Below are 13,466 nucleotides of genomic sequence, written 5' to 3'. Positions count from 1 at the left end.
CCTAGTAGTTGTGGTTTAATCTAAAGGGTTTGTAGTTGCAAATACAAAGCCACCCATGTGTTTTTGGCTTGCCCGAGAGGGAGGTCGCGAAACCAAAACCACTAGATTGATGGCCTAAAGAGTCGGTCAACATGAGATTCAGCCCGAGAGGTTGAGCTCTAGTCCCATATCCTAACACTCAGCTCGAGAGAGTGAGTGGGGTAAGGCGTAGGCTGGTCTTCATGCGTCAAATGGGTGTCCGAGAGGAACGCATTTGAAACGGGGTAAGTTGCCCGAGAGGGAACTTATTTCCATTTAAAGCTTAGCCTAGTCACTATTATTTTGCAAATTTCTTATCGAAAGCATGTACCCAACAATTTATCTCTACTTGTATTGCGGTCACATCCCAAGAACCTTTCCCCATACTTGATTTTCTTGTTTATTTTGTTGTTTTAATACTTGTTACAAAACCCCCCTTTGATATTTGACACTTTTGTGTCAGCCCCTTTAATTTACAATGTCTTTTATCGCAAATGTCTTTAACTATGACTAACTTGAATGAAATTCTAATTGGTTATTAATTCTCAAAACCGCTCCCTTGGGACACGTCCCCAACCCTTGGTTGTGTTACTATATTATCGACGATCGTAGACACTCATACCGTTGGTCAGTGTCGTTGGTCACAATAAGCCTTAGTAGTGGTATGAAAAGTTTAATGTCATATCAATGGTTAATGATTTTGTTGTAAATTCATCTGATACATGTGTTTATTACAAAATGATAAATTCAAATTGAGTGATTATATGATTATATATAGATGACATGTTAATACTTGGCCCCAATGTTAAAGTTTTGAATGAGACTAAGATATTTTTGTCTTCCAAGATTGAAATGACAGACCTTGAAAACAGGTGTTGTCACACCCCGAGGCAACCCCTGGACGCGGACACGGGACCTTGGATCACGAGTGACCCCAAACTAACTCTGCTGGCATATCATAAGCATAATAAATAAACTGAAGTAAAGAAATACTGTGCGGAAGCTAAATCATAAGATAATATGAAATGATGGGGAATACCCATTTACTAAATCTGAATAAAAGAAACTGAGAGTGGAATAAATATGAAAAGTCAAACTCTAACACTATAGCCGAATCTAACTATGTCTAAAATAAGCCTCTAACTGACTAGAAGTGCTGGGACAAGCTCCAGCTAAGTCTAGCAAATAGTGAAAACTAAAGACTAAAAACAAAGGAAGATAACATGTCAACTGTTCTCGAGGAATGAGGACTCGCCATTGATGTTGTTGAACTGAAGATCGGGAATCGATCTATACGTGATCTGACTGCTGAGGACCTAAACCTACATCACAAGGAAATGTAGCGTAGAATATGCATCAGTACTTGAAAGGTACTGAACATGCATGATATAATAAAGCTGAACAATAATCATAACTGAATCAAAGCATATATTTGAGCAATGATAAGAGATTAACATGATACTAAACTAAGAATATTGAACATGAAATAACTTAATGCAATGACCAAGTTTATAGCATACTAAAATTGAAGTGTGAACTAAAGCTGATAAAATGGCCAATGCAATTGAATCTGGCTGAACTGTGGAAGATACTAATAATTGACATAAAACCACATGAGCTAAATGTGGAGTCTGATGTATACGCCCTATCGAGAGGACCCAATATACCCGACTAGAGGTATAGAGGCATGCTGGCGTGATCACTATAATGATGCCCACAGAAGGGACTTACAACCTACGGGGAACGTAGTTTTGGGACTTGAGGGTGACTGACCCTAGTCCACTCGGTATTAAGCTACTCTCAAATAGAATTTAAATAAGCAATGTTATGACTGAAATGCTGAAGTACTGTATAGCTCAATTACTGTCATGCAAACTCTAAGAATGTAACAATTATGATTGATAATGTGACATTCGTAAACTGAAGCATGTGTATATCTGAATAATTTGACCTAGCATGTATAATTCATGAACTAAATAAATATATACAACTAGGGTTCTGAATATCATACAAAAAAACTGAGTGATAACATGATAATCTAATTTGGATCATTGTAACAGCTAAAACCTAATAATTTCTAGAATTCAAGAAATCCTGGGTCTAGATAATATTAAGGGAATCAAGATTCTCACTAAAATCTAGGGACCTAATGGGTGAAAGGAACCCACCAGTGAAATCCCACATACCTGGTGACGAATTCCACGGAGAAATCTTTCCATTTTAGGACTGAAACTGATGAAGACTCGCTGTGTTCTTGGACTAGGGCTTGGTCAACTCTTTCTCCTTCTGCGTTTTAATCTTTCTAAGTTTTGGTGAATAATTTGCTTAGGATAGATTCTAATTAAGTCGATAGGCTTAAATTGACCAATACTATGTAGTTTAGGGGTTAAATGACGTAGTTAAGGGGTCCAACACATAAGGAAAAGACCAAAAGACCCCTAACTTAATAGTTATCGGGGTCACCGACGGACCGTGGTTGGGCTGATGGTCCGTGCTGGTCAATCGTCGTTTGGCGACTGGGAGGCTGTAGTTGGGGGTCTGATCCACGGACATGGACCATGGTCTGTGGCCCGACCTACGGTCTGTAGGTCCGGCCGTGGACCGACACTTTGAAAAATTTCTGGGAGTTTCTCGGGAAGGGTCGCAGGTGGCCATCCACGAACCACCAGCACAGGCCTGGGTCACCCTACGGTCCATGGGTGGCAACCGTGGGTTAAACCTGCAACTTCTGAAATCTGCATTTTTGGTTTTTCTAGGATACGGGGTGTTACAGGTGTGATTTTGGGGATATAAATTAAAAGAACTATTAATAGGTTTTGTTTGTATAGTCTCATTATATTGAAAATATGTTGAAATTTTTTGCTTATTTTGATGTAGTTCTGGTTAGAACTCTTGATGATCCTAACATACACCTGAGAAAGAATAAAGAATCTAGTGTTTCTCAAATTGAATATGCTAAAATAATTGGCAGTAGAATATTTATCATGAACTATACTCGGCCTAATATAGCTTATGGTATTAGCAGATTGAGTAGATATACTCATAATTCTAGTAATGAGCACTGGAATAATGTATTTGAGATGTACTATGGATTGGTATATGAATTTTAATAATTTACCTACTGTTTTATAAGGGTTTTGTGATGCAAACTAACTGATAATGATTAAGTTGGCTTCACCAATGACTATGTGTTTACTTTGGGGGCAGGTGCTATTTCATGGAAGTATTCTAACCAAACTTTTATAACATATTCTACCATGAAATCTAAATTCATTGCTCCTAAGTTGGAGGGCAAGAAGCTGAATGGCTGAGAAATCTTGTGGTAGATGTACAATAATGTGGAAGACAAGTTTTATTAGTCTCTCGTCATTATAACTCACATGCAACAATTGGGATTGCCAAAAATAATGTGTACAATGGAAAAAAGACATGTTCATCACACATGGTACAATTAAATAGTTATTAGAACAGAGTGTTATTTCCTTGGAATATGTAAGGCTCGATAGAAATTTGGCGGATCCTTTAATCAAGGGGTTGGCAAGGAAAGTTACCCTTGAAACGTCGAGGTGGATGTGACTAATGCCACCGATTGAGGTAATATGGTGAATACCATTTGTGGTTAAACAAATCTTTTTATGTAGGGCAGGGTGTTCGGTTTGTTCAATTTGATTTTTTGGGTTTCAGTTTGGTAAATTTTAATCCAAACTAGAATAAATTTAGTTCGGTTCAGTTTCAAAAATTTTGGTTTGGTTTATTTCAGTTCGGTGTTTGGTTTGTGAGATTAGTTGAACAAATGCACAACAGAAGCCATGAGCATGGAAGAAGCATAAGCACAATTGCACAACTGACTTCCGTCCTAAACCTTTGTGAAAAACTAGCAAGATGACAATATCCTCACCAAACAAAGAATTAACTATAAAGACTACAATTCCACCATATGCTCTTGATAACGCTCAAATATCCTCATTAAAACTAATTAAAAGGGACAACGGTCGTAGTCAATAAAAAATCCAACGAAGAGTCTGGGTCAAATCCCACAGAGAATGGTATATCCTGCAAAATTCCTATTAAGAAATTTGGACTTTAAATTCACTCATTTGCAATAGTAAGAACAAGTGGGTGGATAATTCATATAAAGCTTTGGTTATCAATTATCGTAATTAAACTAAAGTATCGAAGAATCAAGAGTTAACAAACAATCTAGGGGTGTGGGGATTGAAAATTGATGTCACATAAGTGTTTGTGTTGCTCTATAGTGATGAACATTCATGAATAGGCTAAGTAATCTTCATTGACGCTAATCATTTTTCGATAACAAAGCATCTATGCATAGAATCTCATGTCGGTCTCATCTAAATGCCAACCTAAACAACTCAATACCTACTCTATTCTCTCTTTCAGGAATAGGGCAGATAAATCTGACCCATAACCTCTGTTTTCAAGCAAGTTTCTGACATCAAACCTAAATTGCTAGTATCAGACTAATTACCCACTTCATTCAATCTCTTTCGAGCATCAAGCGGAGATCGGAAGTAGGAATTAAGTTTACAACCTTAACCCATAAGTTAACCCTATGATAATTAGACCAAATTCATGTATGAACAACAACAAAACATAGCATATCATAATACCCACTACATTAAATCAACACTCAACCCCATATTTGCACCCCTAAATCTTGGAGTTTTAGCCACCCATCACAGAAAGTAAAGAGATTATACCTTCCATGAAAGCAACTATGGGTAACTTAAAATCAAGCAATTGCAAGTAAATCCACTTTGGATTCAACTTCAATTTATCAAATTCAAACACCAAGTTGTAAAACCCCAAAAGCTAGAAAAATGTTCTTCAAAGGTGAAGTGTTTCTCTCTCTACTCTTCACACACTCTATTTTCGTATTTTTCTATTCTAGAAAATTGTATATCATTTCTCTCCCCTTTGGCCTATTTATACTTTCCCAAAATTTGGCCCAAAATCCATCATGCGACTAACTCGATAACATTAGTCGAGCTCACCGAACTCGTTCGGTGAATCACCTCTCTTTCCTCAGCTCACCTTTTGATACTCTAAACTTCAAGTGTTTGAACCTTAGTTGGCGAACCTGATTGAGTTAGCCTTTCACGTTTGGTGAATCACTGAGTACCACCTTGGTTCGCCTTTCGAGCATGCAATCTTTACTTTTCACACTATCGATTTGGGCGATGTTCATCAAGACCACCTTTCTCATACGGAGCATCGCCTTCTTTAGTGAAGTCTGCTGACCTGACTTGATAGAAACAAATGTTATGCACTGTTATTTTGAGTGAGGTCGTTCTCAATTGGTGATCTGCCCTTCTCATTAAGCGATCAACAATGTATAGTTTGCATTTCTTTTTGCATTTTTGTTCATTGTTTCCAACATAAATCCATGTCTTGTCCAATTGCCTTCATAACTGCAACTCAACAATATTATATCAGAATAGGAAAAAATTAGGTACATTTATCTCAATATTCAGTTTGAGGTATGTAAGTTGTCATAGTGTTGGGTTCGTTCACCCACACGTCAAACATGAGTTCCTTTTTCGAATTTCATACATAAGTTTGTATATATTGAGTTCTTGATAAGTGTTCTTGAAATTCATTCTAAATCTTGTTATGTTGGGTTTTTGATGAATTCTTGAGATGAAACTTAGTGATTTGAGGGTTGTTTTGAGTGGATTAGTGTGTACATACGTTGACTATTCGATTCTAAGTGATTAGGGAAGAAATCATTTGATTCTAGTTGAATTAAGGTCAGAAAATGAAAAGAAAAATTCATCGAAATTGTCTGGGGGAATGGTGGCGCGACGCGCCACAGATGTGCCAGCAGGGCTGGCGTGGCATGCCAAGATAGTGCCTCTAAAGTTTAGAGGCTGGCTCCCGCAATGCGCCAGGGTCGTCTGCCCCACTCATTTTCCATCGATTGTGTCGTTTGAGTCCCTTTAAAGAGTACCTTAACTCTCTTTTGATTATAACTACTCTAAACTACTTCTAAACACCTAAAAATCATTCATAACATGAATGATAACCTTGAATTCATAATTCAAATTCAAGGTAGAGTTAAAGAGTTAAGTCTTGAGAGTTTTTTCGAACATTATGAGAAAGTCTCTTCGAGTCTTTTTGAGGAGTCTTCTACAATTTTAAATGACTTCTTTCAAGACTCAAGCAAGTGAATATGAGAATGTATTCATGAGTCTACATTATTATCACTAGATCCTTCTTATCATGAATCATAACTCTTGAATCCATAATTCAAATTTATGAGTAGAGTTCAAGAAAGTCTTTGAGTTCAATTGTGAATCCTTTGAGATTAACTATTGATTTGAGCTAAGTTTTGAGGAAGTAAGTATGAGAATGAGAAGACTCATATACATGAGTTCTATATTGTTAGGTAGACCCTTGAGTCAAATCGTTCATGTCCATAAATTCCTCATGAACAACTTGAGTATCTTTGAAAGGAGTAGTATCTTCAAGATCTAAGTCTTGAGTATTGAGCTCCTAACCCTTTTGAGATTATATTCCTAATCATGGAACTATTAAATGTTACACATGAACTCCTTGAGTTGAGTTGTTCATGTCCATAATTCCGCATGAACCCTCTAACTTAAGCATTCTTGAAATGAGTAGTCTAACTGAAGTTCTTGCGTTATGATTAGTTGAGTTTCGAGTATTGAGTTTTATGTATGGTTATTGAAAACCTCGAATTGAGTCGTTCGCGTCCATAATTCGGCATGAACCCTATTTTGAGAAGTCTTTTGCAAATTTTCTAAACTTGTTTTAAGACTTGAGCAGCTGAGTTTGGGAAAGAGCTGAGTTGAGTTCTTTTTCCAAAATGAATATATGGGAACTAAGTATTACCAAGATTAAATGTTTTCATATTTAAAATATGAGGAAACTGAGATTTCCAAAAGAGTTTTTGAGCAGCTTTGAGTACCCTCTCTTTTAAGAGAAATTTTTTTGAGTAATAATCTCAAACTAGAGAAAGAGTTATGCTTTTAAACATATGAGCTAGTTATATTTTGGGAGTAGTATTGAGCACCGATATGGGGGAGAGTTCATATAACTCACAGCCCCCATAAACCATGTAGCCAACATGAACCCATCGAACCCACAATTTATCTTTTTTGTTACACAGGTTCCATAACAACTTACATAATGTAGATTTATTCCACATACCTATATTTAGAAGATTCAATCCTCCGGCACTCATGGGCATACACATTCTATCCCAAGCTATTAACGCTTTCTTGGATAAATTCATGGATCCTGTCCACAAAAATGTTCGGCAAATCCTCTCTATTTGTTCCACCACTTTCTTTGGCAATTGAAAAATTTGGGACCAGTATATTTGTACAGTTAGCAGAACACTCTTCAACAGTTGTACTCTACCTGCATACGAAAGCAACTTTGTTGTCCAGGATGTCACTTTGCTCAACACTCGTTCTAATAGTGGTTGACTTTGGACCAAGGATATCCTTTTAGTACTTAGTGGCACCCCTAAGTACCTAAATGGCAACTCTCTTTTTTCCATACCAAGGAGCTCTAGGATTTGCTTTTGTATTTCTGGCTTCACCCCTCCAAAATAGATGGATGGTTTTTGTAAATTTGCTTGCAACCCAGACGCACTTGAAAACTGTTGTAGTTTGGAAAATAATCTTTGAACTGAGGCCAGGTCTCTCCTGCTAAATAAGAGGAGATCATCTGTGAAGCCAAGTTGCACTATTTGTAGCTGTCCACACCTTGGATGATACTTATAGAGCTTATCTTGCTTCAACTGCTTCATAAGACGACATAAATATTCCATTGCTAGAACAAATAGGTAAGGTGATATTGGGTCACCTTGCCTTAGTCTTTTCTTGGCAGAAAATGGTTCAGTTGGCTGTTTATTTATTAAGATTGTGTAGGCCACAGAGGTCATACAATACATGATCCATCCTATGAAGACTTCAGGAAAATCAAGACTTACAAGGACTTGCTTCATAAAATCCCACTCTATCGAATCGTATGCCTTCATCATGTGGACTTTCAACATACATCATGGCGATACATTTTTCCTCCCATAACCCTTCACTATCTCATGACTCAACACTATATTGTCAGATATAAGTCTTCCGGGCACAAATGCAACTTGTGTGGGATCAATTAACATTTCCATCACTGGTTGAAGTCTTGATGTGAGTACTTTCGATATGATTTTGTATACCACTGTGCAGCATGATATAAGGCGAAATTCTTTAACTGTGGAAGGATGTTTGACCTTTGGAATTAGAGTGACAGTGGCATAATTAACCAGCGGATGCATTGTATTTTGTTGAAAAAATTCAAGTACTGCCTCTATGACATCCTCTCCAATGATAGCCCATGTCTTTTTATAAAACAACACATTGAATTCATCTATTCCTGGGGCCTTGTGGTCATCTATGGACATCACAACATCTAGTATTTCTTTTCTAGTGAGAGGCCTAATGAGGGGTAACTGATGTTGTTTGCTGAGGACAGGTCCACTTCGCATGATCGTCTCATCAATACTTGGTAGGGTTCCGACTAAAGAACCCAACATCTCATTTTTCACTTCCTATTTGCTGTCCACAATAGTTCCATCCTCTGTAACCAAGCTTCAAATCATGTTCTGGGTTGTTCTATTCTTCATGCAGGCAAAGAAGTATTTTGAATTTAAATCTCCTGTTTTCAGCCAGGTGATCCTAGATTTTTGCCGCAAAATACTTTCCTCCACTAAATGCCACGTCTCCCGTTGTTGTTTCAGTCTTGTTTCTTCATCAAATATAGATACTGGACAGCCAAGTTGTCTTATCTTTGCTTGTAGTTGGACCAACTCTGATCTGGAGCTTTGGATCTTGATCTCATAGTTTCAATATTCTTTTTTGTTCAACTCTTTGAGAGCAACTTGAACTTTTTTCAACTGCTGCCACAGTTTCATCATTGCAGTCCCTGTACCAGCACTTTTCCATGCTCCTTCAACTAAAGTAAGAAAGTTTGGATGGTCTATCATGCAATCAAAGAACCTGAATACTTTCCCTCCTCTAACAAGTCCTTTTTTCTATTGAAACACTCTGTTTCACCAATTCTCTTATTATCTCAAATAGTGATCATTTCTATTGTCATACTCTCGACAATTGTATTGTGCAAATCCAAAATTCTAACCATAAGTGCATGTATTTGAAAGAGTTGTGGAACCTTGGGGATTGACCGGCCTTAACTATTTGCATCGGAGACTGGGTGTAATTGCTTTCAAGGCAGTGTCTAGCCAGGACACAATATTTGTGATAATTTAGATATTATTTTTAATTCTTGTCCTATATCAATATTATAGTACTTGTCCAAACAATATTCACCCAAAAAGGGATTATTGATGTAAACACAATGACCACAACAAACAAATGAACCTATTACACAAAACGATTAAAGACATGTTCAATGCCATTGGACAGATGTAAAATTTAGGGATCAAATTGATGAGTCTACTACTAGGGAAAAAATGATAATCATAATTTAGTTTGAGTTCCAGAAGCGAAGGGTTCGGGTGTCCATTGAAAAGAAAGATGTTGGGAAAATTAGGGGATTTATTGTGATACATCTTAGAAAATAAAGGGTCGGACGTTAATAGATTATTCCAGAGCTTGCAAAGAGTCTTACATCAAAAAATTGGCTCGATTGATGATAATTTTTTTAGTCATAATCACATTTTGGAAGTTCCATAATGGTTATATCTGAGATTCTTCTTCCTTTACAATCTCCCTCAAAAATCTTAGAGATTTTTTTTTATTAATGGTTCATGGAGTTCATGATTAATTAATAATGATTCAGTGAGATGAGTTTATTTATAAATGAAACACATATCACAACATGGAGAGACATGTGTTTGAGGAATTAGATGTTGATTCGGATGTATACAAATCACAATAACCACTTATTTTAAGGGCTATTAAGTATCATCCCTTATTCAATTAACGTTATATATATCACTCTCTCCTGGATTAAGCGTCGAATCTGAATGTACACATCACGATAGAGGACACTATATATAAAAGTCCATCCATTCCGTAAGACCAAAACCCCAAAAACTAGCTAGCTTCCTTTTTGTTCAAACTAACTGACAACCATGGACGCCAAAAGCTTTGAGATTTTCAAGGACATTGGAAAGGATAAAACATCTCTCATGTCACGAGTATTATGGACCTTCCAATGGTGATTATGATCGAAATTCTTTCAAGATTGGCAATCAAGTCTATTTTATGTTGTAAAACTGTCTCTAAAATCTGGTAATTTTTTTTTAACTTCCGACCATTTATTTTTTAACATGTGATACATGTTAACAAACAACGGATCAGAAGTTAAAAGATGATACCAAAGTTACAAACAATCTTAAAATATAAAATGGACTTGATTGACAATCATGAAAGAATTTCGACCATAATCAACATTGGAAGGTCTATAATCCTTGTGACATGAGATATACATTATCCTTTGCAATGTCCCATGAAAATCTCAAAGCTTTTGGCGTCTATGGCTGTTAGTTAGTTTGATCAAAAGGAAGCTAGCTAGTTTTTGGGGTTTTGGTCTTATGGAATGGATGGACTTTCATATATAGTGTGCTCCAAGATTGTGGAAATTTATTTCAAGCTAAAATGACTATAGGGGTTACTCTAATTTCCACAAGTAACTAGGCAGAGTCATTAATTAAAAGTAATTATTGAAGTCTAACTAGCCGTTAGATAATGTTAGTTTTTTTTTTCTAATATTATGTCTTACACCTACTTAATATTTAGTAATTAATGAAAGTCTAACTAGCTGTTAGCTAGCCGTTGGAGTGAACCTATAGATAATGTAAATGGAGATGTACTTATGAAATACTCACCCAAAAGAGGATTGTTTATGTAAGCTACTAAATGACTATTCAACAAACAAACGAACCCATTGTGTGAAACAATTAAATACATTGTCCGATTCCATCGTAGGGAGGTGCTAATTAGTCCTCAACTCAATAACTCTGTTACTTGAGAAAGAATAATAATCATAATTTTCTTTGAGTTCTAGAAGCCAAGGGTTGGAATGACTATTCGAAACCATAATTAGGGAAAATTAGGTGATGTTGTGTGATACATGTTAACAAATAAAGGGTAGGAAGTTAAAAGATGATACGAAAGTTTCCAAACAGTCTTACATCGAAAAACGGATTTGATTGACGATCATGATAAAATTTCTACCATAATCACATTTGGAAGGTCCATAATAGCCACATTGAAGATTCTTCTTCCTTTGTAATCTCCCTTGAAAAGCTTAGAGCTTTTGGGTTTTTGGTTCCTGGTGACCATTGTTAATTAATTTTGTTTCAATGAGATGATTGTATTTACAAATCAAACACATATCACAACTTTAAGAGACATGTGTTTGAGGAATCAAATGTTGATGAGACAAACAAATTGCAATAAGACTTATTTTAAGGGCCATTAATTATAGTATATTATTCAATTATATATACTCTTAAATTAAGACACTAGAATCTGAATGTACCACGTCATGATGATTATAGACCTTCAAAGGTCTATAATGGTGGAAATTCATTCAATATAGTCAATCCAGTCTGTTTTCTATTATAAGACTATTTGTAAACTTAGGTATACTCGTTTAAATTGCAATCCCTTATTTATTAGCATATATTTAATGACTTTTCAAGTCATATCCTTCGTTATCTAATGTATTCAGCGTTAAGAGCTTTTTTATAGTGACCCCAAGTCATTTATGACTTGTTGAGACTAATGGTCCAATCATCAGACAGTTCAGTTTAATCTTGTGGTGTAAGTTTCCTATTTTGTATCTTTTAAAGTTTGAACGATTGACTCCAATCAAAATTTTATGTGAACGACCTTGTAATGCGATTCTGATGGTTCTATTAGATCTAGAATGTCAAGTTTAGTCTGAAAGGACTTTTGGTGTGGGCTGTGAGGCTTCCAGGCTTATTTTGAGCTATCTTGTAGATTTTTGCTTAAAAATGAGCTAAGTTGTGGGACTCACTTTTTGTTGAGACGACCTTCTTTGGAAGTTTTGACATTTCCATTGAGTCCAGAATATCAATTTTAGTAGTGGTGGCATATTTTATTTTCATGCACTATTTTTCAAACCAATCCCGAGCACCCAAGTAGAGTTTATTGGAACTTAGCTCATTCAGATGGAGCACTATGTTGGTGCAGTTGCTCATGCGGCTTTGGCACCGCTTAAGCTGTAGTAGCTTTAACGAAAAAGGTGCCACTTAAGTGAGGCCAGCCAACTAAGGGTTTGTCGCTTTAGAGGACGTGGATTAGCTTAGGCGGTGGCCACTTAAGCGGTCAGGGATCCGTCTTAACAAGCTTCTAGTGTGAGCCTTGCCTCTTTAGTGGTAGGGGCGCTGCATCAGTTGCCATCATTGGTAGTTAAATCTCAAAATTAGTTCATTGTTCAATTTTCGTGGGGGTGGCATATTTTATTTTCATGCACTAGTTTTCAAACCAATCCCGATCACCAAAGTAGAGTTTATTAGAACTTAATTAATTTAGCTAGAGCACTATGTTGGGGCAATTGCTCATGCAGCTCTGGCACCGCTTAAGCTGTAGCCGCTTTAGCGGAAAATGTGTCACTTAAGCGAGGCCTGCCAGCTAAGGGTTTATCGCTTTAGTGGATATGGATTAGCTTAGGCGGTGGCCACTTAAGTGATCAGGGATCTGCTTTAGTAGGCTTCTAGTGTAGGCCTGCCATTTTAGTAGTATGGGCACCATATCAGGTGCCATCATTGGAAGTTAAATCCCGAAATTAGTTCATTGTCCAACATTCTGAATTCAATCTCTTGTTCTATAGAGCTTCGTTTGAGCTCATTTTTAGTGCATATTGTTGGGAATTATCGGAGATTCACATTCAGGTCATTGGGATTGAGTTGGGGAGGGATCTTAAATAAGGTAAATCTTGTCCCCTAAACCTTTCTTTTCCCTTTAATGGTGATTCTTGACTTCTGCACTTGTGGGACTATTTTGTTTGGGTTTTTGAGTGGATTGTGCTCACCTTTTGGGCACAAGTTACTTGTGATATTAGGGTCCTAGTAAAAGGTTTAATTTTGTAATTTCATTAACAAGTTCAACATGCCTATGTTTTACCCAATTTAAGCCTGAGTTACACTATACCAATATTGGTATCATTGTTCTTGTAGTAACGCGTACTTTATGATGTTGATAGTATCATGGAATTCAGAGGACATAGAGATGAGGCGGGAAACTTGTGGATGATTCGAGATTGCAGTTCGGCTTTCAGGTAGGCCATGGTCCACTTTGTTTTAGATTGTGCTCCATGCAATTGAGTGATCTTTACTTTTCACACTATCGCTTTGGGTGATTTTCATCAAGGGCGCCTTTCTCATTCGGTGCATCACCTTATCTACTGTAGTC

At 36.7% G+C, this 13,466-nt stretch overlaps 1 protein-coding gene across 1 annotated transcript; it reads right to left on the bottom strand.

Annotated features, from left to right (window-relative positions):
- Positions 1-5,403: 5,403 nt before the first annotated feature.
- LOC107060072 (uncharacterized) lies at positions 5,404-8,548 on the bottom strand. Its single transcript, XM_015307411.1, has 4 exons — positions 8,084-8,548; positions 7,570-7,915; positions 7,213-7,425; positions 5,404-5,450 (listed from the first exon to the last, which is right to left on the bottom strand). The coding sequence occupies exons 1-4, from the start codon at positions 8,546-8,548 to the stop codon at positions 5,404-5,406; spliced, it is 1,071 nt and encodes a 356-aa protein (XP_015162897.1).
- Positions 8,549-13,466: the final 4,918 nt, after the last annotated feature.

The sequence above is a fragment of the Solanum tuberosum genome, unplaced genomic scaffold, assembly GCF_000226075.1.
Source record: "Solanum tuberosum cultivar DM 1-3 516 R44 unplaced genomic scaffold, SolTub_3.0 scf00058, whole genome shotgun sequence".
In the NCBI taxonomy this organism is placed as follows: Eukaryota; Viridiplantae; Streptophyta; class Magnoliopsida; order Solanales; family Solanaceae; genus Solanum; species Solanum tuberosum.
The sequence above is the reverse complement of the archived record's forward strand: the minus strand, read 5'-3'. Positions and strand labels throughout refer to the sequence as shown.